This window comes from Lutra lutra, chromosome 2, assembly GCF_902655055.1.
Source record: "Lutra lutra chromosome 2, mLutLut1.2, whole genome shotgun sequence".
NCBI classification, from domain to species: domain Eukaryota; kingdom Metazoa; phylum Chordata; class Mammalia; order Carnivora; family Mustelidae; genus Lutra; species Lutra lutra.
Window position 1 is genome coordinate 109,709,482 of NC_062279.1, and position 26,898 is coordinate 109,736,379.

At 36.9% G+C, this 26,898-nt stretch overlaps 1 protein-coding gene across 1 annotated transcript; it reads left to right on the forward strand.

The window, feature by feature from the left end:
* Positions 1 to 748: 748 nt before the first annotated feature.
* LRIT3 (leucine rich repeat, Ig-like and transmembrane domains 3) lies at positions 749 to 20,129 on the forward strand. Its single transcript, XM_047718211.1, has 4 exons — positions 749 to 867; positions 3,780 to 4,249; positions 12,852 to 13,157; positions 15,069 to 20,129. Exons 1-4 carry the CDS (start codon positions 749 to 751, stop codon positions 16,214 to 16,216), a joined length of 2,043 nt encoding a protein of 680 aa, XP_047574167.1. The 3' UTR covers positions 16,217 to 20,129.
* The last annotated feature ends 6,769 nt before the right edge of the window (positions 20,130 to 26,898 follow it).

Genomic DNA, 26,898 nt, shown 5'->3' on the forward strand with positions numbered 1-26,898 from the left:
TTTTCCATCTTGTGTACATGGAGGTAGTTTTTAATGATTGAATTTAATTTTTATTTTTGGATAGAGCCTAATTTTGCTAAAAGACATGACAGCTGATCTGTCAGATATGGCTTGATGCCTATATTGAAAAACTACTTAAGAATAAAATATATTCCTGAACGAGATCATGGCCTTTGTTAGAAACTACTGGGATAACCTTACACTGCCCCGAAGTGACCTGGGAAAGCCAGAGTCTTAGTCCTGCCACTCAGTGGTGGATTGAAGCATTTTGCCCAAAAAAAATCTAGGTACTTGATTTTGTTAACTTTGTTTTTGGAGACTATAAATGCAAAAAAAAAAAAAAAAATTATAATGTTATAAATAATCTGCAGTATTTTCTAGCATCTGCTAAAAGACAATTATTCTTAACATGAGGTGTATCTTCAAGATAATAGTAGCAATTACATCCATAGAAAAAGGACTTAATAAGCATTTCCTTACAAATCTGGATATGGGAACCTATTGAAATTTTCTTGACATGTGCTTGAGTCTCATTTTCCTTAGAACGTGTTACTGAGTTGAAACCATATTCAAAGGCTAGGTCGATTGATCCCCTGTAAAATACACTTGAAGGTTAAGTAACTACAGAGCTCGGCTAATCCCATGTAATCTGCTGTTACTAAATGGCTGTTTGTATTCCTGGCACACCAGTTTCTGAAGCTTAGGATTTGGTTTTTACTTTTTGTTCAAATAACCTCAAGAAGGAGCGATGCGTCTTTCCGCATGTCTGTGCATTGTACTTATTAGCTTTTCGGAGGGAGTGAGCTGTTCATGTCCTTCACAGTGTACCTGCGATTATCAAGGCAGAAATGATGGCACGGGATCAAGGTACGCTCCTCTCCTTGCTACTAAGTGTTCTAGTGATTCTAAGGAAAAGGGCTCCAACCAGATAGCCTTACTTTGAATGCAAATTGTTGGCCAGGTATCAGAGGAGAGAAGGTTTAATTTACATAAGCTTTAACCTCATTGTTTTAATACCGTTTGCCCACTCCGTTGTTTTCATTTTGAGCTGCTGAGCTCTTAAAAGTCCCTCAAATGACTTGAGACTCTCAAACACATTCTGTGTTACAGAAGTATCCATTGCATTTGTATTCACATGTCCGCTTCAGGAGGTCAGACTACTAGAATGAGTGCAGCCGCTCAGCTTGTTTATAGAAAGCAAGCCCAGGAGGGAGGGCGGATCAGGAGGTGCTTGACGTGCCCAGATGATTTGCTTTCCGGAGTTCCCGTTTCATTTTGAAGGTTATTCATGCCAACTAGATAGATTTTTTTAAAAGTAGGAGGGAAGCTCACAAGAGTGAAATTAGAGAGGTTCGTGATTAAGATTTTTCATTTTAAAGTTTTGGAGTTTACAAAGACATTGAAAGATGTGGGTCAGCCCTGTCTGTTGCAGATACTGGAGGGCTTCACAGAAGTCAGTTGCCCTCTGGGTTGCTTTTAACATCTACCTGTGAATTGAGAATAATTATGTACTTTTAATATATGTGAGCCCTTTGAGATAGAAGTTAAATGAAAAACAGGACTTTTGTTAGCTAAACGTGGTAGAACTTGATTTTTTTTTTTTAGAGGATATTTATTTATTTATTAAAGACTTAAAGAGAGATAGTTGGGGTGGGGAGAGGGAGAAGCAGGCCCTCCCCTGAGCAGGGAGCCTGATGTGGGACTTGATCCCAGGACCCTAAGATCATGACCTGAGTCAATGATGCTTAACGGACTTAGCCACCCAGGCACCCCTGGAGAGGATATCTGACAACAAAATAAGGTTATTTTGTGACTTGGTTGAAGTGAACAGTGAGCCTCCTACAGAAAATAATTTGTTAAAACAATCACCCAACTTATGCCTTACAACTTTAAACAAATAAATAACAATTAAAACCTATTTTTGAGTAGTTTGTCTTATTGTATGAACTTTACTTAACCGACTCATAGTATCTTTTTGAGATATTCTCTAGGTGGCTTCAGACAAAGAGAAAAATGTAACAAATTGAAGACCTACTTGGCAAAAGATATGAGGCAGCTAATGACTCAGGGCAGGGTACTTTTGAGGAAACAGTCACAGAAATGTTTTTTTCTTGGTGATGGCCCCATTATTGATGGATTTTGTAAAAACCATAGCATAGGACTCTAGAAATAATCTAGTTTGACTGTTGTCATTTTATAGACAAAGAAACACAACCATACAGAGATTATAAGCCTTGTCTAAGGTGACAGCACTGAGTTGATGCCGGGACTATTTGATAAGGTCTTTGTTTCCTAGGTAGACTTTTTTCCATTACACTGGAATGCTGACCTAATAAGTAGATATCAGATCATTCCCATATAAAGTAGCAATGGAACTTGTGATACAGAATAGAGATAAAGAATAATAGGAGTTCCTAGAGAATTCCAATGATTCCATAGGGCCATCTCCTAAAGTTACAGAAAGATGACCCTGTCAGTACACCCCAGCTTTATGCTACCTCTCTTCACATTATACTCTGGCTTTTGAAATTCACTGATTTAATGTCATGTATTTTTATGGGATGGCTGTTTCATTGCAACTATGTACAAGTATAATGTATTTCTATGTATAATGTAATTTTACATTATACAATTTAGACTGTGCTTTGCAAAAAATTTTTAACATCCGTTTTCAGCATTCTAGTGGGGGTGAGTATATAATGAGACATAAATAGGTCTTTTTTCAGGTTAAAATAAATTAAATTCTCTGATTCTTCATATTTTTCACACACACACGGGACAGGCTTGTTTTTCTGTGCCTGTTTTACACATTGCCACTAAACAAGATCACAGTGTGACTTATTCAAGGTCACTTCAGTTAGTAATGGTAAGAGGAGTAAACTCACAGTTTGATTTATTCCTTAGGCTAAAAGCAATGCGCCGGTCACTTTATTAAAATAGAGTTCAACTTTAAGCATCTAGTGTGAACAATTGCTCTTTCTCTTTTCTCCCTCCCTTCCTTCCTTCCTTTTTAAAATTAAATTATCTTAAAAAAGATCAATTTATAACTTCAACAGGGGTTTAAAAAAAAACACAACACCATTTCCTAAAGAGGTTAAGAGCGTGTACTTTGGAGTTGGATAGACATGGGTTTGAAAGGTGGCTGTGTAACCCACTAGCTATGTGATCTTGGGCAGTTACCTTGTGTTGGTGGGCCTTGGTTATTTTCTCTGTAAAAATGAGAATGATGATAAAAATAGCAAACAACCACTAAGTGCCTATTATGTGCCAGGAAGGTATAACATTTTATATTCTTTTCACTTAATTATAACAGGCTATATGGGAAAATGAAATGGAGGGATTGGTGAAGTGGCTTTTCATGGCCACAGAGGAAGTGGCAGAGCTTAGATCTGAACCAAGATCAGCCTGACCCCAGAGCTGGTGCCTTTACCTCTTTTCCCCAGTATCTACCTTCTAGGGCTGTTGCTGGTTAAATAGGGTGGATGTGATATGTTGCCCAGGCCTGACACATAGAGAGCTCCATCTGTGTTAGGCTGAACCACGAGATTGCTGATATTTGTTCATTTTTAACCTGCAAAAGTGACCATTTCATATGGTTCAATCTAGAAGAAGATGATGGTAATGATGATGATGATGATGAATTATGAATAGGTCAGTCAGGCTGAACAACTGTTTTGTGAAAACCAGGAGGAAATGAAAACCTGATGCATGTTTCAAGTATTATTTTTTCCCATGGGTCTTGGAAAGCAGGTTTTCTTCCATTGCTCTTGTGACACTAGGTCGGTTCTATGTAATGACATGGATATGAACGAGGTCCCTATGAACTTCCCCGTGGACACTGTGAAGCTGCGGATAGAGAAGACTGTGGTCCGCAGGATCCCCGCAGAGGCCTTCTACTACCTGGTGGAGCTCCAGTACCTTTGGGTGACTTACAATTCCGTGGCCAGCCTTGAGGCCAGCAGCTTTTACAACCTCAAGCAGCTACATGAGTTGCGCTTGGATGGAAATTCTCTGGCTGCTTTCCCTTGGGCATCTCTGCTGGACATGCCCCATCTGAGGACCCTGGACTTGCACAACAACAGAATAACCAGTGTGCCAAACGAGGTGGTCAGGTACCTGAAGAACCTTGCCTACTTGGATTTATCGAGCAATAGGCTGACCACACTACCACCAGATTTCCTGGAGAGCTGGTCCCACTCACTTACATCATCACGGAGCCTGGAACTTACACCACGAAGAATTGTTCTTGGTAAGCTCAGAAGCCTCTGGGCTTCTCAGGTCCAGATAATTTGTTTTGCAAGGCTTCAGCTGCCCAGTCTTTACATATGTGTCAAATTTCACTTCTTACTCTCTACTTGCACATTTGATGGGCTGGTACTTTATCGGTTGATCTAGGTCAGTTCTAGGCCTTACCCTGTGTAAGGTGTAATGGCTGTGTGCGCTGGAGTGAGGGCAGCAGTGTGTGTGTGTGTGTGTGTGTGTGTGTGTGTGTGTGTGTGTGTGTGTGTGTGTGTGTTGGGAGGGAGAGGAGAGACCCTCATAAATCAAGAGACTAACGCTGCTGTTAGCTTGGGGCTCAGTGATAAAATCCACCCCCCTGCCCCAATTCTGAGAGCACATCAGTGCTCCATGCCCTGCCCCAGCCAACCTGCTCTGTTCTCTGTTCAGCCCTTCATCAGACTCTTCAGGAGTGAAAGAGGGGCACTGGCATCTTTACAAGGTGGTGGTGGTTTTATTAGTTCAGGAGAATAGCTTCCAAAGTCTCTTAATCTAAAAAGAAATGATGAAGACAATCTCCTAATGGATTAGTGTAGCTGTGATTTGTTTTGCAGACTTTGATCTTGACTTTGTTTAGGTTCTGTGGGTATTTGTCTTGGGTTCTTAAAGTGTAAGCTCCTTCCAGTAAGTCTTTCTCTTCTTTTTTTTTTTTTTTTTAAAGTACCTTCCCATAGTGTTTTGCATGGTGCTCTGCACATGGAGAATGCCCAGTAAATGTGGTTGCCAGATTGAAATCAGTGAACTGAGACCCTTCTCAGGGGTACCTGCGGGCAGTGAGGCCTCTCATACTTTTGTGTGAGACACAAGCCTAAGGCCCTGATCAGTCAATTTGATCTCCTACTAAATTCTTGTTCACCCAATAAGGCTGTGTTGTCAGCTCACTCGTGACGTCCATAGGGCCAGGGAAGAGGTTGTATTTCTTGGGATGAAAGAACTGATTGGCCAATGAAATGACTTACAAGCCTTTTGGTGTGAGAAGCAACTTGATGCTGAATTTATGCCAGGAATCCCTGCTGACCAATATCACATGCTCAAATATTTGCTGAAGTCAAGTATAAATAATTTGAAATTTTTTTTTGATAAAAAGGAAAATGCTGTGGCAGCATTTAAATGATTTTAGCATTGCTTTGGTTGAAATGTAAATGCATTTTGGTGCTTATGAGACTAAAAGTGTGAGTGATAACCAAACAGAAAGAGGAAAAATCATGTAATTATTTATTTTATACCTATTTTATGTTTGCCTACTGCTTATCTAGTGCTTCAATCATTTTTATTAAAGAATAAAAGAAATATTATAGGGTTAGCTAGGGAAAAAAACATGAATTTAACAATAGCTATGGAGTCCTTATGTCTACCGTGATAGGCACCATGTAAGCCTATATTGTAGTATTTATTTTAGCCACTAATTTAGTTCTTGTGACTAATAGCTAGAAACTATCTTAATTTAAATAATGAGATTCTGTTCCTCTACACATTTTTTTCCTACACATTTTTCTAAGTTTCTTTAGATTTGCCAAAAGGAGCTATATAGTAGAAAATAAAATCAAATTACCAAACTACTATTAATAGCTCTCTAATGATTAGTCACTAATATTGTTAATATCACTATAAAGAACTGATTTGCAGGACATTAATATTTTTCCATTGTGAATTAAATCTGGGTGAAAATTTAGGGATGAAGGGTTATGAAATTTCACTGTTCATGAAGATAAACATGGAGATAAACATCTCTGTTATGGGGTTCAGATTCTTCAAAAGCAGATTCTTTAAAGGGGTAACATGAAAATCCTTTTGATATAACATTAAATTTAAAAAACAGGATGTATCATTGTACACGATCATAAGTATTTTAAAATGTGCAAAGAAAAAGACTGAAAAATACACTAGCTGGTTAACTGTCCTCTTTGGGGGATGGGACATCCCCCAAATGTGATGGGACATCTTTTCAGTATTCTGTATTTTCAAAATGTTCTGCAGCAATCATGCATTGCTTTCATAATAATGATGATAATCATGATAATAAATAACAAAAGATAATTTGAAACATGTCCAGTCATATGTGGCAGCTGATCTTAGCAAAGCCATGCCTGCTATGTAACGAAAGGGAAGAAAGTACTCTCCTCTAAAAGAAGACTAGCTCATATGTGTGAATCACACACAGAAAACTCAGTTTTCTCATCTGGAAAATGGAGGTAGGAAGACTCACTCCCTCCTGCTCATAGGATTGTAATGAGAATATTATGAGATAGTTTATGGGATAGTTCTTTAGAATATGAGGTGAACAGTCTCTAAGGTTATGATTTTAGATCAACAATAAGCCATAGCAGCTGTGACGGAGATGGGAGTGTCTTATAAAGAAAGATTCCTCTATTTTGGCTTTTTCTGTTATTTTACCTGTGTTTGAGTCTTCAAATTTCATCATTAAAATATGGTGATGAAAACCAATGCTAGCTTTTCTAGAACTTGGTGTATAACTCTTGCAACTGTATCTTTCCAGGTACCCCGCAGAATTTACTTTTCTATTATTACAGTGGGATATATTCTGCTTTTATTTGTTAGTGTCCTGTGTTTATTATTGTGAGCAGATGGAAGTTATGTTTGTAACAATAATAGTGGTAGCTAATATTAATGGAGTGCTTACTCAGGGCCAAACCTTGTTCTTACATTTTATAGATATAACTTCTCCCAGTCTCATGTTAACCCTGTGGTAAGTACCATTCCATCCCCATTTTATAGAAGAATGGAGACACACATTAAGCCACGTGCGCAGACTTACTCATCACACAGTGGTGGAGCTGGGGTGAATACAGGTGGTTTGACTGCACGACTCGTGATGTTCCCCACTCCTGCATCATGCAGGGTACTGTATGGGATAATATCAGAGTTGTCTTCCTCACATACGCCTTACTGATACCTTTAAGTAGTGTATTTATTTTTAAAAAATTAGGAAGAGGCTCTTCCATTACTCCTCTTTTCTACATGAGTAAAAATTTCTACATGAGTTAAAAAAATTTTAACAAAATTGTCCTCCAATGTATTATACAAACATAAACTAGTGTCCTGCAAGTAAACATTTAAATGAAGTGTGAAACTAGACTGGATTTTTTATTTGCGATGCAGGTAAATTTCCATGGCCTCTTCCTCAGGAAGATACAAATATTTACACAGGCAGACTCTGTAAGGCCCAACACTCTTTGTCCTGGAAAAAGCTTGCAGGAGGAGAGGGCATTAAATGCTTTGTTGGTTGCTTTATTGCTACTCGAATTTGCTCAGTTGCAAACATGAATTCTTTTCCTGTTCAGAATGAAGTTTACCTGAAGGGCAGTAACCACATGAGTATTTCCACAAAATTTTTCTAAAATGGTGTTCATTTCATTCAATGAACACTCCTCAATCCCAGTTGATAAGCTGGTTCTTTTTGAGGCACAGAGGAGATAAATCCACATAGATAAGTGAACTCCTTGCCAGGTGCTCTTTTGAGGACTCCTTGGTAGGATCTGAGGACAAGGCTGTAAAGTGGGTCTATAATTACTACCTGCTTTGTACAGCTGGTGAAGAAGCAGAGTCAAGCTTCAAGTTCACTCCATCTCCAGAGATATCATTCTTTTGTTTTTTAAGCCTTTTGTAAATTGAGGAGTTGAGGTATAATTTGCATACCGTGGATCTTAAGTGTACAGCTTAGTAAATGATGATAAATGATATACCCTGACGAAACCCACACCCTCATTAAGATATGGAATAATTTCATTACGCTGGAAAATTCCCCTGTGCTGCTTCTCGACCAGGTGCCTCCATTTCAAGCAACCACTGTTTTTATTCATCACAATAGGTTAATTTTGTCTGCCCTAGAATTTTACGTAAATGAAATCATACAAGATGGCCCTTGTGCCTGGCTTCTTTCATTTAGCATTATTGTTTTTGAGATTCACCGACGTCGTTGCATGAATGGGTAGTTCCTTCTGCTGAGTCATTTCAGTTTTACAAATATATGAATTGTTCATCCTGTCTCCTGTTTTTGGAAGCATGGGCGGTTACCAGTCTTTAGCTATTATGAATTAAGCTGCTATTAACATTCTTACACAAAGCTCTTTGTAGCACATATTTTCATTTCTTTTGGATAAATTCCTAGGCTTCAGATTGCTAGGTCATAGGATGGGTATATATCTTTTTAAGAAACTGCCAATTTTCCAAAGATGTTGTACCATTGTACACTCCCACTAGCACTGCACAACAGTCTACTTGCTCCATATTCTTACCAACATTTGATGTTATCAGATTTTTTCATTTCCACCATTCCTGGGGGTGATGGGTCAGGCAGTGATTTGACATTGTGATTTTCATTTGCATTTCCCTGATGACTAATGCTGTTGACCATGCTTTCATTGGGTTATTGTTCATTGCTATATTCCTTTATGCCAATATATAATTTTTTAAAAGTTTTTTTAATTGTTGAATTCAAGCCTTTTGTCAGTTATGTGTGTTATTAATATTTTCTCCAAACCTGTGATTTATTTATTCATTTTCTTCATGGTGTCTTTGGTAAGAAGGTTTTAAATTTTAATGACATCTGATTTATTAGTTTTTTTCTTTTATAGTTAGTGCTTTCTGTGTCTCATCTAAGAAATATCTGTCTACCTACAAGTCATAGAAATTCTATTTTCTTTATAGTTTTAACTTTTATGTTCAATTTCTGGCTTTAATTTTTTTTTTAAAGATTTTATTTATTTATTTGACAGACAGAGATCACAAGTAGGCAGAGAGGCAGGCGGGGTGGGGGAAGCAGACTCCCCGCTGAGCAAAGAGCCCAATGCGGGACTCGATCCCAGGACCCTGGGATCATGATCTGAGCCGAAGGCAGAGGCTTTAACCCACTGAGCCACCAGGGACCCCACTGGCTTTAATATTCTTACCTTTTTAAAAAAATATTCTTATCTTTTATGCTTATGACTGTGTTCTGTCTCAAAACAGTTTTTGAGTATAGTGTGAGGCAGGGGTTGAGGCTTTTTCTAAGCAGATGTCCAGTTGTCCCCCCACCATTTGTTGAAAAGACTTTACTTTCCCTCCTGAATTGTTAAATGCCACTGCCACCCCAAAACTGACTAAGGTATGATTTTTTGCTTTTAAGAGCTTGTAGTCAGCAGAATTACTTTTGTACAGAAATTTATTGCGAACTTTTCACAAAAAAAATAACACATTTAATTCAACTACTGTGATGCATGGAAAACATTATCCTTTTAGAAAAGGAATAAGGCAAAATTGATTTGCCCCTATCCAAGAATAGTTAGTTGAACTAAATTAATTAGTGCAAATTACTGTGATTGTGGTTGGTATGTTGCCTTGAAGGAATGCAGTACAAATAACAGTTTAACTTCAGGGAGTTCTTGTACCTTTGTCCCCAAAAGGGAAAAAAAACAAAAACAAAAACAAAACACTTGATGAATTGGTTCAGCCCTCAGGTCACTCTTATTATTCAGGTTTTAAAAGTTGTGCCTTTGACCTTGATGTTTCAAAGCTAGAATAAATACTCTATTTTTAAGGATTTAAAAAATATTTTCCTGTTTTATATAACTTTAAGACATAGCCAGTTGGATTATTTTTAAAAGAATTCTGTTTCAGGGGCACCTGGGTGGCTCAGTCAGTTAAGCATCTGACTCTTGATTTTAGCTCAGATCAAGATCTCATGGGGTTCCATGCTCGCGGGGAGTCTTCTTGAGACTCTCTCTGTCCTTCCCTCGGCCCCTCTCCCTGCTTGCGAGCATAGGCACGCTCTCTTTCTTTCTTTCTCAAATAAATATCTTTAAAAAAATTTTTCTTTCACCATTAACATAGGTTTATGACAGTTTCATAGCATGAATAAAACTGTAAATGTTACAGTTCTTGGATCTTCCCCTATGTAGACATTTGTGCTCCAGACATCACTGCTTTGACATGTGTTTATAGATAACAGCACTTATAGCTGCCACCCCTGGCTCTAGACGTTTTAGGTGATGAAATGAGTTATGGTGGAAGGAATATTAGATTAGGAGGCTGAAAATCTGGGACTTAGGACTCTAAGCTACTTACAGAACCAAGGCAGTAATCTCTTTGTGCTTTAGTGTCCTCTGATGTGAAACTCAAAAGAATCATACTAACTTCATTCATGAGGTCAGTGTAGGACATATAGAGCTTGAGAATGAAAGCTCTAAGGATACCAAGGTTCAGATCCTGACTATATCCAGTTGTATGACCACAGGAAGATCCCTTAACCTGAGTGTTGGCTTTCTCCTCTTTAAAATGAGTATGATGCTAGTATTATCTACCTCATGCTATTGTCAGGATTGAAGTAGACAAATGCTTTAGCATGCTTAGTACTGTTGGAAGATAATTTTCCGTGGCCTCTCACATTTCTGCATGTCTTGTGAGCAGAGACCGTCACTGACTATCTTTTGTCCTGAACTATCTTTTTAAGGATGTCTGTGTACAGAACTGCTTTGGAAGGTAAAGATATGTCTCTGTCCAGAAAAACGGTAGGCATGTTTACTGCCTGGTATAATGTAGAAATGTCTTCCTCCAGAGCTGTAAACTATCCTCCGTCTCTGACCAGTAGTCTTATGTCTTTTGCCAACTGGGAGGTGTTAGTCCCCCTAAACTAGTATAAAGCTCAGACCTTTTACAATTCTTGACAAAGTACAACATTTGCCACATAGGAAGCAATCAGTGACTGTCAACCTGTTTTATTATTTTATAAAGCAAAAATCTAGCATAACAAGTGTTTGAGAGCATAAAGTTTTATTCACATATTAATTATTACGTGACAGAATGAAATTGATGTTTGCTGGCAAGCTGGATATTAGAGACTGGTCATAGACATACAGGACTAAATGTAAGAAGTTCAAGGTGATTCACCCATGGAAGAAATGAAATTTCTAAGATAGAAGATTAAAAAAAAAAACAAACCAGCAAGTTTTTACTAATACTGGCAGAAAAATAGGAACCAATCATCAAGTGCTAATATAATAAAAATAGACATATATAGAAATTTATATTAAAACAAAAATAGACCTAAATAGAATTTACAAATGGACAGTTAAATCTTCCAACATGGTTAGCATTTTTTAAAATTGCAGTTCTGTCTTTTTTCCTTATGAATCAATGTATAATCTACTTTATTAGTAAAAACCCACAACCACAAACATTATTGAGATAAATCCCTTGCAACCTTGGGCTTTATGTGAAGCTGTTGTAAGACATTATCACCCCCTAATAGCCTTAGAGAGACTTTTGTCTGCCAACGGCTCTGAAGCACTGTCTTAGATCTTTCTGGGATCTTAGCAAATAATTTTATAGTTTCACCCTCCCTGGATTTATTTGATTTTTGCTCAGAAGCCCTTTTCTTAGTTTGAGAACTTTGGAGAGGCTGGGAGTAAGAAGCAGGGTTTTTTGTTTGAATTTTATTTAAAAATTGTTTTTATTATGTTCAGTTTTATTATTGAACCCTGCAAGTTTTGGCTCCTTTCTCTTTAACAGTTCTTCCTTTAACTGTCCTTTCCATTTTACCATGAGCAGCAAGAAGACACCAGGTAGCACTTGCAGTACTTGGTATGGAAATATCCTTAGCGAGAATGTTCGTTTCCTTGAGTGCACTTTATACTTTCCACTTTATACTTAACCACGCATGACAATGTTTCTCAACTTTCTGCCGCACCATCAAAGGGTCTGCTTTCCTCTAGTTTCCAGTAGTTATATTTTCCTCACTTTCCTCGAAAGCTCTCACTGATGGTCCCCTTGAAGGTCAACACACTTCTGCTAACAGTTTGAAAGCTGAGGGAGGCAGTCCTCCAACCGGAGGCTGTCAGCTAACTGTATTTCTGCTGCTGATTCTCTCTTGAAGGGGGATTTGAGCAGTGCACCTTCTTGGCCACCATATATGACATTTATGCCAAGCTCTGTTCTAGCCTCTGCTGGTCTCCAGTCTTATCTCCTGACATTGCCTTCATCTCACTCTGTACTTTTGCTACACAGAACTTGTACTACCTTCACAGATCTTCAAACCTTGCAAAACCATGACATAGTGAGGGCTGAATTAGGGGGCCTCTCTACACCCTCCAATATTGACAATAATATACTTCCCGAGCACTCTAGAAATATCTCTAGCAGTGTTTTATAGTATTCTGTGGTACTTGAATTAAAACCTTGGCTCGGATGCTGATTAAGCTATATGGCCCTGCTCAAATAATTTGATTTCTCTGTATCTCAGCTTCTTCATTCTTAAGATGGGGATAGTAATCCTCTTTCTCATAGGATTTTTAGGATTAAATGAAATAATACAGACAAGCGCTTAGAACAGGGTCTTGCCCAGAGTACATGCACAATAAATGTTGGCTATGATCATTAATGACCTGACCTGACAGGCTGTATTCATTCAGGTAGCCAAACTGCAGAGCAAAATTGACAGGGAGGCGACTCCATTCCATCTCTCAAAGCACTTCTATTTTTAGGGAGATAATACAGATACTTGCTTGCCTGAGAGGTTGTGATGTAAACAGAAGTCAACAGAATAATCTTTGTCAATCTTTTCCTCCCTTCTGGTTTAGGTCTGCAGGACAACCCTTGGCTCTGTGACTGCCACATTTCCAAAATGATCGAGCTGTCAAAAGTTGCTGACCTTGCTGTAGTGCTGCTTGATCCTCTAATGATTTGTAGCGAGCCTGAGCGCCTGACAGGGATTTTGTTTCAGCGGGCTGAGCTGGAGCAGTGTCTGAAGCCGTCCGTTATGACCTCGGCCACCCAGATCACATCTGCTTTGGGCAGTAATGTTCTGCTGCGGTGTGATGCTACTGGCTACCCTACCCCACAGCTCACATGGACCAGGTCTGACAGCTCACCGGTTAATCACACAGGTATTTTCTTTATTCCTTTTTTAAAAGAGTCTATTTATTTGAGAGAAAGAGAGCATGGGCACAGAGAGAGGGAGAGGGAAAAGCAGACTCTCTGTGAGCAGGGAGCCTAATAAAGGGATCGATCCCAGGATCCTGGGATCATGACCTGGGCCGAAGGCAGACGCTTAACCAACTGAGCCCACCCAGGCATCCCCAAAATTGACTAGTAAATTCTAATAAAATATGCCAAGATTGTTGTATGAAAGAAATTTGAAAGGTTCGTTTTATTTGTTAATATTTTCCTCAGTTTATCTAATTAAATAGATGAAATTAGACAATATGATTTTTTTTTTGATAGAAAACATGATCCAGTGGATAGACGATTGCAAATAAGGCCCCTTGTCTTGCTGCGTCATTTTGGATATGACTCACGTAAAAATGTATAACTATTACAGTTTCCTTAGAAAAGATTTTCATGCAAGTTTCTCATTTTTGAAGGATTATTTAAATAATAAATTACATACAAACCTTATCATGAAGCAAAAAGTGTAATTTTTAGGAATACTGGTTACATAGACTTTTTAGATCCTACTATAACCAACTCAGTGCTTTAGCTTTAGTTTCAGTAGTGATATTCTGGTGAATTAAAGTGATATATTTAAAAAACTAGTGATATATTTAAAATTAAATGTAAATTTTATTTGTTTCTGAGAAACAAACTGAGGGTTTTGGAGGGGAGGGAGGTGGGGGGTTGGGTGAGCCTGGTGGTGGATATTAAGGAGGGCACACATTGCATGGAGCACTGGGTATGGTGCATAAACAATGAACCTTGAACACTGAAAAAATAAAATAAAATTAAAAAAATTAAATGTAAATCAAAGTAAAATAAATGTAAATGTAAATCAAAGTAAAAATAATGAAACCCGATGGAAGAAGAAATAGTCAAGGCCTAATATTCTTACAAATAGATAGTAAATGGCCCACAGCTTAAAGTAGTAAGTTAAATTTTGGGATACTAGGATACTGTTTAGTATATTACTCTTCTTCAGAAAGCTTCTGAAATCAAGACAGAATGGTAATATGTTAGATTTCAGTGTTTAGGAAAGTAAAATTCCAATGCAAAAACTATATATTATTCTTTTTTTTTAAGATTATTTATTTATTTATTTGACACACAGAGAGAGATCACAAGTAGGCGGAGAGGCAGGCAGAGAGAGAGGGGAAGCAGGCTCCCTACTGAGCAGAAAGCCTGAAGCCAGGCTCTATCCCAGGACCCTGAGATCATGACCTGAGCTGAAGGCAGAGGCTTAACCCATTGAGCCACCCAGGCGCCCCTAAAACTATATATTATTCTACAAATAAAAGAACCCATGGCTTATTAACTTACCTAGATTAAATATAAAATGAAAGACTGAGAATACTAATTATGACTTCTCTATGCCAGAAAATGATCTGTTATGCCATCTGGCTATGTAGATAGATAGCATTTTATGACAATGAAAAAATATTTTGGGAAATATTTAAGTAAGATCTTATAATAACCATTTTATAGGACCATGGTGAGTTAAAATTGGAGAGCATCTTTGAGACCACTTTGTCTTATCCCCTTATTTTAAAAATACAGAAACAGAGGCCTAAAGATCCTAATTGACTTGTCTGAAATTACATACTCATCTGTGGACAAACGTTTACTAAAGCTAAGTCTCCCAATTCACAGCCTTGTGTCTTTTTAAAATACCGTTCCCCATACAGACCTCATGGTACTTGGCATGTCCTAGACCTTAACTATACCTGCCATCAAAGACTGGTGATTGTGTGCTATTTCCCTCTTGGTTTATGTGAAAAGGATGCATGTAGAACCAGATCGGTTAGCATGTTCCTTGAGTTTCTCCTTTTTTTCCCCTTACAGAGTATATGTATTTTTTCTTACAGTAATTCAGGAATCTCCAGGGGAAGGAGTCAGATGGTCCATAATAAGCTTGACAGGCATTTCTTATAAGGATGCTGGGGATTACAAATGTAAGGCCAAAAATCTGGCTGGAATGTCAGAAGCTGTGGTTACTGTGACAGTGGTTGGTGTTGTCACGACTACTCTATCGTCAGATATCTCTGAAAGAACTAGAGATCACCCTGAGGAAGAAGTCCAGCCAGGATCTGGAGCTACATCCCTACCTGGTTCACGGTCATCTGCCTGGCCTTCTTCCTTCCCTGCTTCTTCCATTTTTCTTTCTACTTCTACTTCATCTCCTCCCTCCGCTGCTTTCTTCTCCTCATCTACTTTACCCTCCTCCATCATGTTTTCAGCCACAACTCCAAGCAACAGAATTTCAACAAGCCCCACCATTGCCAGCCAGCAGTCACTCCAGCTCCGCCCAGATGGGAAAAGAAATTTAAAGGTGGAAGTAGGTAGAAGTAAGCTTCCCTCAGCTAGTGCAAGTAAAAAAGAAGAGTTGGCATCAGTGAATCAAATGACACCAATGGAAAAGAATGCCACAGTAGAAAATCTCAGGATAGTCCGTGAGACTGAAGAGAGTGTGACTTTGATGTGGAACACCGTCAATACCACACACCAGTCTGAGATGACCGTATTGTACTCCAAGTACGGTGAGAAAGACCTGCTCCTGCTGAATGCAGACTCCAGCAAGAATCAAGTAACCATAGATGGCTTGGAGCCTGGTAGGGAATACACAGCATGTGTCTGTCCAAAAGGAGCACCTCCCCAGAAAGACCAATGTATTACATTTTCTACTGACAGAGTGAAAGAAGAAGGTGATTCTCAAGTGTCTTTCCTTGTCGTGGTGAGCAGTATTGCCTGTGTTGTTGTTTTGCCATTGATTTTTTTCCTGTTGTACAAAGTCTGTAAACTGCAATGTGGGTCAGAATCTTTCTGGGAAGATGATCTGGCAAAAGAAACTTATATCCAATTTGAGACCCTGTTCCCCAGGTCTCAAAGTGTAGGGGAACTTTGGACTCGGAGGCACAGAGATGATTCAGAAAAATTGCTGCTTTGTTCTAGGTCAAGTGTGGAATCTCAGGTGACTTTTAAAAGTGAAGGTTCAAGGCCAGAGTATTATTGCTAAGGTTTTACAACTTAGGGACATGTGAATGCCACAAAATTTCTTCCATGCAGTTAAGGATCTGAGGATGTAGATGACTTTTGTTCAGACTTTCATATCCTTTATGAAAATCACAAATGGAGTGTTTTTAATTGTGCTTAAAAAAAATACTATGTGAGGGGCACCTGGTTGGCTCAGTCTGTAGAGCCTGCAACTCTTGGAGTTGTAAGTTCGGGCCCCATGTTGGGTGTAGAGATTACTTAAAAACTACCATGCGACTTCTGAACTGAAAAAACAAATAGTTTTGGTTTTTGTCGTGACTGCCATAGAAACAATTCTTAGGGTAGTTCTTAATAAGCTAATAGTATGTTTTAGAGTAATGTTTTAGTTCTTAAAAATAAATTCATGTGAGAATAGTTGTAAAAAATTGAAGTCTGAATTTTAATAGATAGTTTTTTGGGAAATGAAGAAAGATTAGTACAACCAGCTAAGCCTTGATGTTCATTCATGTTTGAAGTGCTTTATGGCATTTGCTATGGGTATTCACTGCCATTGCCTAGTGGGCGAGAGTGAGAAAGTACAAAATTTTGCATTCATTAAAGTTAAATCCAACCCAATGGAAAGGGACGGCTCCAACTCTTGGTACCATTATGCATTACAAGACTGTACAGTTGTATTAATATTGCAAGAAAAGAATTTTCCTTTATCCTTAAAGTTTTTAAGTATTAGCAAAAAGAAGTTTAAAAAGAGGATCATGAAAATAGTAAGGCCATTTCTAAAAATAGTAACCACTGCATCCTAATACATTTGCTAACAGACTGTATGGATCTTTTTTTTTTTAATTAAATTTAATTTTTTGGTGTGTGTTCCAAAATTTCTTGTTTATGCACCTCACCCGTTGTGGATCTTAAAAAAAAAAACAAAAAAACGTGCTCCTTTTGAAACAATCTCTTTAATATTGTGATGTTTACTCTATTCCTTCTCCTCCTTTTTTCTGTCTTTCCTTCTTTTTTTAGCTTCAGCTTTGTCAGAAGATACTCAGGTAGCCAAAGGACAATAGCTAAGCTGTTTGTCTTTTGCCATGTTATATTTTGATCTTCGGGCTAACAGGAATAACTTGGAAGTCTTTTTTAGAGCTGAAAAGGATGTTTTAGGATTTTGAAGAACAGCTTCAATGGATTAATTTGGTCAAATTTTCTAGGTAAAAACATCAGGGAAATTGAAATGGAGTGGGACACACAAATAGGTAGAAAAGGGCTTCATACATAAAATTTAGGTTTTTTTAGAAAAAAGTTTATGACTACCTTTACTAAAGATTATATTCTCTTTATTGGAGACTTTGGAATACAGAACAGGTTTATAAAGGTGTGTCAAAAGTCTTGAAATGTTCTGAGAAGCAAGTTTCAAGAAAATCCTATATTTTGCATTGGCAATAGATTGGCTTCAATGTAATATACTGTGAAAATTACAATACAAGCAGCTGAACAACGAAAAATCATTCATTCCACATGGCTCTTAATTAAAAAGGAAGAAGAATTCTAGTTTAGACATATTCTGTGTATTAGGAGGAGGCCAGCATAGATGGATGGCCTGTCCAGAACTCTCAAATGTCCCATCTTGTATAATTTCCTCTCCTTTCTCTCTCTTTCCTTTCCAGCTTGTCCTTGGTGCTTTCATCACTGAGTGCATTGTCGAAACATCTAACTGTTTTAAATTCAGTATGCATTGTTAAGATTTGTTAGAAAAATACTTTTTTTTATAATTTTGTGTCTAGCTTCAAATTCTGTTGAGATCAACGTATTTTAAATTAAAAGACTGCAAAAACTTGCATTTCTTTACTCTACAGACATCATGGAATTCACTGCCATATTTAGAAGGTTCACATAGACAGACTGCCAAAGCACTACCATGTTAGAAATAATGACTACAGGAGAATGTTATGGACTACTGAGGCAGGTGGCCCCCAAATTGTACAAAGGAGGGTTATCTGTTAAGAAAGGAGACTTGGCCCACCCTGATCAGGTAAATTACTGATGGTCCTCACAACCCAAAGTCTGCATTTAATTTTGACCAATGAGGAGAAGCTAGTTGCTGGTGTGGAGAAGAGAAGGCACTTCTGTCATCTACAACTTGGTCTTGGCCCATGAAGTGAGTCCTAAGGAATGTGTTACTAATAGTGAAAGAACTAAAATTGTAAACCAGCTACTTTCTAAAAATACATACATTTGAGGGTAGGCAAATGATATCTGATGATATCACTGCTCTTATGTTCTTACAAGTATGCTTTCCTGAGGGGGAGGAAAAGGTTGATGTAGCAAGCAGCATAGAATTCTGCATAATCAACAGCCTGCCAGTGTCACCACCACCATTGTAGAGAGCAATCAGAACTGACATACAGCCAATATATGTGACAATTAAATATGATCACAATGTTTTACTTTCAGACAAGATATATTAGACGTTTGTAAAACATGGGTAAATGGTGAGGGTGTGTCACCTGGGAGACTATCATGAATGATGTGCTATCACATAAAACATGTTGAGAACTCCAAGCTCATGGTTTATGAGGGCTGCCAAAGAAAATGCTGGACTTTAGAGTCAGACAAGTCCCCTAGACTTTGGGAAATTTATACAAAAAGTTCAAAGACAAAAAATTTTTGACCCATAGACTTGAGTCTCAAAAAGGGATTATGGCTAACAAAGGGAGATGATAAAAACCCAAAAACTCTTAACTGAATAATTGTGAAATAATTTAAATAAAACAGACAGGGAAGTTAAATGGCTGTCTACTCATCTGAAAGTTTAAATAATATATGTAGAAGGTATAAAGAAGGAAGAGTGATCAAGGTGAAGGTAGAAGTGTAGCAATCTATTATGAAAGCACCATAAACTAAAAGCCCCAATAAACAGGATAAAAAAATATGGTAAAGTTGACCAGAAGGAACTGGAAGGCTTTTATGTTGTTGTTAAAAAGAAAAAGGAAATAAGAAGTCTACTGTTTAGAGATGATAAGAGAAAGTATATCAAAGAAGTAGCAGAATCATTCAACTCCTATTTTTTCTTCTCTTTTCTAAATGGGTTTTTCAACTGAATATGGAGAAGAAACTAACTGAAGTGAAAATTCTAGCCCAAGGTAGGTAAGAGATTAGTAAACTAACTCCAGGATATTTTCAATGAGGTCAGATAAATTACCAGGGTGGTAACAGAATTTTCAGTCATAATCTCAGAGCTACTGTTTAGCAGTCTTTGAAAACTCATGGCAAATAGGAAAGATACCACAGACCATAAATGACTAACTTTCATCTTTATTTTTGAAGAGAAGAATAGGGTGGGTTCTAGAAATTAGAGGCAACTTGATTCATGCATGTAGGATTGACAACAGATTGTTAAAAGGCTTGATTTTGAGCATGCAGAAATGAATGTTATGGTAATGAGCAGCCAACAAATGTCAACTAAGGAGAAGCTTTAGTAAACCAGTATGGCTTATTTTTTAATGAGGTTAATAGGCAGACATCAAAGGACTGCTTAAAAATCAAATAGTAGCTGGCTATGTTATTTGTCTTGCCTTGGTGGAGTAATAAGGGTTGCTTCCTCTCAAAAATGTCTAGTAATGGCTTTAAATAACATTTAAATAATAAATAGAAAGTGTTTGTTAGGATGCCTTTCCCCTATTTCCCATTTTTGTAAATGACTGGATGAACACAGACTTCTCAGCTTTGCAGAGGACATGAAAATAGGGTATCTTATGTTGGTGCTTCTCAAACTTTTCCACAGAATATTCTTAATGGAAGGGAAAAGTAAACATGTACATCTGAGAAACCAGGGCAATTGTCCTAAATGGCTGCCAAAAGAGAGACATTTCTCTGAATTATTTTGTCTTAAAAACTATGTGAATTTCCACTCTATTTCATATTTTTAAATTTATTTTATTTTATTTTTCAGTGTTCCAGAATTCAGTTTATTTCGTATATTTAAAATATAAAATAATTCTGTCTAATCAATTTCTTTTCTTTCATTTTTTTTTCTTTTTTTAAATTGGTATCTCTGTGCCTTTGAATACTTTGGCACATATTTCCCTGAGGTGCTCTACTTATCTTCATCCAAATCAATCATAAAAACCTTAAACAGAATAGGTTAAAAAACAGGGAATGAGGGGCACCTGGGTGGCTCAGTGGGTTAAAGCCTCTGCCTTCGGCTCAGGTCATGATCCCAGGGTCCTGGGATTGAGCCCCACATCGGGCTCTCTGCTCGGCGGGGAGCCTGCTTCCTCCTCTCTCTCTCTCTCTCTCTCTCTCTCTCTCTGCCTGCCTCTCTGCCTACTTGTGATCTCTGTCTGTCAAATAAATAAATAAAATATTTAAAAAAAAAAAACAGGGAATGATGGCTCTCTAGTAAAGGCTATTTCATACTGAATAAAGCCATCCATGCATGCATTTATATGACAGATAGGACACCAAATCTTGAAAAGGATCTTAATAAGATGGCATATTAACAGAATTAAATCTAACAGGGATAAATATAAATATAAATATTTGCATTTAAATTGGCACAAATATGTGTGTTCAAGTGGTAAAAAAAAATTGTGACTTGAGATTTTTCATTTAGATTATTTAGATTAGAATGATTCCAAACATTCTACAAGCCAACGGAGTTATGTAATTGTTAAGTATGGTAGCATTAAATTACTTTAATATAAGTAGCGGATATCAAGAAAATTAACAGTCCCTCTGTGCTCTGCATTAATAAGCCATTTTTATAGAAGCAAATTTAATTTTGGGTGCCAAATTTAATAGGGACTTTGATAAACTATGGAGTATTCATAGGAAGAAAACTACGATCACCAAGCATCTAGAAACTTTATCATGCAATAAAGGGTTAAGAACCTAGAACACATATGAGGAGACCAGATGAGCTTAGTGCAGCACATGACACCGAATGTTGTTCTACAGCGTGCTTCTGAGGTGCTTTTGCTTAGGTTGTTAAAATGGAGGCTACTGGGTTCTGCAGGTAAAATCTGGATTCAGGAGCCTGGGGCCCTGGAAGCTGCATTTTGATACTCAACCCAGGGAAATGATGCAGGTGAGGTGAAGGTCTGAGAAATGCTCTTCTATGCACTGGATGTAGAAGCAGTAATGGAATTACAGAGAAGCAGAGTGGCTCCACATTAAAAAAAAAAAAAAAAAAAAAAAAAAAAAAAACAACCAATAATCTTTCTTGGTAACAACTAGAGGGAGAAAACAGTATAGAAAGGCATATAGCAATAATATTACTCAGGACATTCATGGATATTCCAGGAGTCAGGGATGATACTGAAGGGATACTGAAGGATGCTGTAGACTAAAAGTCCTCTGGTCAATCATTCTGACTATAGCAGAGCAAAAGAAAAACTGATAAAAATATATTCATTGGTTTTAGTGGAAAGAGAACACTAATATTTGTATTTATGTGTAGCCACTTTTTTTGTTTAATTTATAATAAAGTTGATTTTGTATACAAACATCTGACTCTTGATTTGTTTAAGCAGTGCGTATTTTGATGTTTTCCTTTTAAGCAGTTAATTTCCATTAAGTGGTTAGATGAAAAAGTTACTGTAATTTTTTTCTCTTTGGCGTAGGATATAACACTGATGATTTATTTCTTAATTATTCAGGGAAAACCCCCCCAATGTTTATAGATTATTTCGGTAGTTTGTAATCAAAATTTAGTTCATAGAGAAAAGCAGCAATTTTGAGAATACCATGAACTACGAATTGCCTACAAAAGAAAGAAACATCAAATTCCAATGAGTGTCCTGCCATTGCTGCAAACTGGTGGGTACGGAAAGCAGAGAAGGAAGTGTTAAAGGACCGCAAGGAAGAGAGCAGAGAGTGTATGTGAAGCAAAGACAAAATCGCCAGAAAACGAAAAGCCAATATCAAGTGCAAATATATGGACCTTGCGTCTAAGACTTGGAAGTTCCAACATGAGCTACAGGGAAGAGGCATGAAAGTGAGTGGGACCAGAGTTGGAAACCTTGGAAAAGCATTGCTTCTAGTAAAGGAGGAATTAGAGAATGGTGGTAATCATCAAAGACATGGTATTAAGAAAAAAAGAACAAGAAGGGGAAAATTAAAGCAAATGCACTGACATTGATCATTTAATACATTTGACTGTAGAGCAAAGACTAAAATAAGAGTGGGTACCTGAGTGGAAGAATTGTATGTTAACAGTGTACAAATGGGCAGAGTAGGAAGAATGCAACAAAAAATGGAAAAGGAAGAGAGATAGGAAAGAAGATTAATTGGCTGCTATGTAAGTAATAAGTGGAAGTCAAAGGATACTATTTAAAAATTATAGACGGATAGTAAAACGTTAAGTAGGAAAGAAGAGAATTAAAAGCACTATAAAAGACCCGTTAAAACAACAAAAACAAAATGCATGCTTTTTTAAAAGCCAAGTGAAATTAAAAAAAAAAAAAGCAAGACACGAAATAGAGAAAGATTGAAACTATTTGTTTTTAAAGACAAAGGAAAATATCCTTAGGGTTTCCAAGCAAAAAGGTCAAATTACTTAAAAGGTTAAGAAAATTAGGTAGCCATCAGACTTCTAAAAAACAACATACTAAACAACATACAGCAGAGCTGCCGTTTGAGGAAACTCAGGAAGAAAAGGCAAGCCAGCAATCTTTTATACAGTTAAGCAACCCTTTGAGGCTAAAGAAGATAAAAAGCTATTTTCCCCTTTTCCTAAGACGTTTAGTGGTTTAAAGCATTTCTTGCACATGATTTTGTCAGGGAAATCCGGAAAGAGCTGGCTGGGTTGTTAATTTCTGATGCTATCATGTTGGTTGGGATGGCTGAGGCTGAAGAATACACCTCCAAGATAGCTTCTCTACTCACATGTCTGTGCACTGGTGGGGACAGTGGAAGGTTGGGTTTAGATGGTTTAGATGGGTCCCTCTCCTTCTCTCAATAGCTTCAAGGCCTTTGCACATGGTCTCTGTAGCTGCGTTGTCAGACTCCTTCGTGGTGGGTCAGGAATTCAAGAAACCAAAGAGAAACAGACAGTCCTCTTAAAAGATACACCCAGAACAACATATTATGTTGATTTAAGTAGTTACAGCCCAATCCATAACCAAGGAGGGAGGCAAATAGACCCCCCCTGTCAACAGAAGTGAGTAAAAATGTATGGCCATTATCTTCAATCCAGCAAGTAGAATTCCTACCTAGACATTAAAAAACTAAACAAACATAAACCACCCTTGGTGAAAACTAAAATATATGAGAAGTTTCAGAATTTCTGAAAAATAGGGGATAATTTAAAATTCTATATATAAAATTCAAGATACTTTAAAAAAGTATTCAGCAGAATATTCATAGTGGCAAATATATATGTCAATATAAATAAAAGTGAATAAAAATAAATTTCAAAAAAAATTAGGAAAAGCAAAAAAGTAAGCAAAAAGAAGCTTAAAGAAGCAAACAATGAAGGCAGAAGTAGACAATAATGAGGCAGAAAATAGAAAAATAGGAAGTCAAAAAAATCAAATTCTGTTCTTTTGAAAAAAAAAAAAAAATCAAGAGATGAACCACTAAGAAATTTAACTTTAAAAGGGCATAAAGGACAAATATACAACATAAGATGACAAGAGAGGAGTAACTATTGATACACAGAAAGTTTTAAAAATCAGAGGACTACTTTGCATACCAATATGTAAATAAATCAGAAAACCTAGATGAAATGTGTCATTTCATAGGAAAATACAATTTACCAAAATAGACACAAGTATTGATAGAACGCATAAGCAAAGCAGTTAATAACAGAGTTAAGAGAAGCAATCAAGGAACTCTCCCACAAAAGTCACTGGGCCTAGATGATATCAAAGGGAATTCTCCAAAAGAGACCAAAAGAGAGAATATTCATGCTACTTAAACTGCTTCAGAGAAAATGAAGGAAAATGTTCAAATTCTTTTTACAAAGCAATTATAACACTAATATCTAAATATGATAAAGATAATTTAAAGGGAGTATTTTGTATCGTATCATTTATGAATATTGACACAAAAAAAAAACAAAATAACATTTTAGTGAAGAGAGTTCAATACCACATTAAGAAAACATCATGACCAAAGAAGGGTTTATGAAGAAATGAAAGGATGGTTCAATATTAGGAAGTCTATTAATATAAACTACTATAGTAATACATTGATAGTTCTGAAAAGCCTTTGAAAAAGGTCAACACTTATTCCTGATAAAAACTCTCAAAATGAATATGGGTAATATATGACGATATGTAATGATGTAATGATAAAATATGGATTATGTATGATAGTCATGTATCATAGATTGTTGATTAGGAAATGTCAATTATCATTGATATTAGGATTGACATACACTCATATTAATGTATATACACACATGTAAGTGTATGTGTCCATATGTACACACACACACACACACACACACACACAAAGGCAACATTTTACCTAATGTGAGAACACAAAGGCATACCCATTGGGGCTCCTGCAGATGCAGTTAAGCATCTGCCTTTGGGTCAGGCCATGATCCCAGGATCCTGGGATCAAGCCTGGCATGAGCCTGCTTCTTCTTCTCCCTCTGCCTGCCACTCCCTCTGCTTATGCATGCATGCTCTCTGTCAATTAAATAAATAAAATCTTTAAAAAAAAATGGCATACCCACCAATAACAGGAATACAGAAAGAATGCCTACTATCTCCACTATCATTTAACATAGTAGTAGAGGTATTAACCACCTCAATTAGACAAGAGAAAACAATTAGAGATATAATAACTGGAAAACAAAAAAAGAATAAAATAAAAATGTGATAGTAACACTGGAAAACCTGAAGAATTAATGACAAAAACAACTCAAAACAAAAGAAATGAGCAAGGTGGCAGTATGTAAAATCAACACACCAAATTTAATAACCTTTGTAATATACAAATAATAATATATATTATTTATATATATATAATATATATATCAATATATAATATATATTGATATATATATATATTATATACAAATAATAACCAACAGAAGATAGTATGGAAAAGAAAACCCTGTTTACCATAGCAAAATGAACAAATAAAATAGAAAAAAATGAAATGTGAAATATTTAAAATTCATTTAAGGAAAAAATCATACCTGAAAGCTATAAAAACAAATCTGAACAAAGCGGAAAACATTCCTTATTCCCGACTAAGATGTTTCAACGCCATCAGGATAAGTTATCTCCAAGTTAATTTATAAATTTAATATTCCAATAAAAATACCAACAATCCCTTTGTTTTTCTGGAGCTAGACACTTACTACTTAGAAAAAAAGGGAAATAATAAAATATACACACATATCTGCTTGTTCTTTCAAAAGAAACACAGATAATAAAGCAATGAAACAGACTGCCTACTAAGGATGTTATGGAGAAGCAGGGGGAAAAGAAGGGGTGATTTAGGGTGGGAAGAATAGGGGACAGAGTATACTTCTCTGAGTATACCTTTTTGAAAAGTTTTTCCCTTTGAAAGCATATTAATCTTCTATGTATTCACAAATGAAAATTGAAACCTCAAGTATGGGAAAAGAAAAATGTAAGTTAAATGCAAACAAAAACAAATAAACCCCAACTGTATTTCCAACTCATAACCTGTCCACATTGAAGGGAGGGAGGAAAAAGTAATTTAAATAATTTTTTCATTTTCGTTTTGAATTAAAATTCTAATTTTGAGATAATTGTAGATTCACACGCAGTTTATAGTTGGGGGAGGCTAGGATACCTCATTACAGACTGACAGGGATGAAAGTCTAGGCTCCTCACTTGGCCTTTGCTGGTGGTAAAGATGGGGTGAAGATGGGGCCCCAGTTTTTTTCTGTGGGATTTGACTGAAGTTGAGTGGTTATTATCCAAAAGTTTCCTCTCTTGCTAGGCTGCCCTTTCTTAATCCTTTGGCTAGAGAAAGCAGCCTTTTGCTGTTTTTGTCTATGCTTGTTGGCATTTCTGGATTGACAGTTTCTTCAGCTCAAAGTGTTGCATGCAGAAGGCAAAAAGAAAAGCCAAGGAATTCATCATCATCATGTCCCTTGGGTCTTGAGATACCTGGCTAGTCTGCTTTCTCTCTACTTTTCAGAGTCTTCTGTTAAGGATAAAGTCCACGTTTTTTAGTTGCACTGAATAGGAGGAATTAAAAAAGGATGTCTAGTCTATCTTACTAGAAGTGGGAGTTTTCCCAAGTAACTTTTGAATATAGTCCTTTTATAATCTTGGTCTAAGGGGGGAAAAGACCCACAAATAAATCTTGAACTCTTTCTTTTGGTATTTTTTTGGAATATTTTAAGTGTAACAATTCTTATACTATTTCCTATGTATTGTAGGAATAAGAGATGAGTGAATGGGTTGATATTCTTGGAACCAGGATTTTTACTGCACGGGGAGATACAAATATGGGGAAAAGAAAGGAAAGGCAAAACCTGGCGGGGTGGATTGAAGTTTGGAACTGAAGGTATGAATTTATTATTTCCATATCCCTGTATGTTTATCCATTCATCCATCCATCTGCATGTTTGCCTTTTAGCTCTCTACCTTCTGAACCAGTTATAAGCAATTACACTCCAATAGCAATAGTAATCGGTATACCTAGTACCAAATCTTACTTTTTAAATACCATTCCCCATCGAAAGGAACATTCCTTGGAGAAATAGCTAATTTCAAG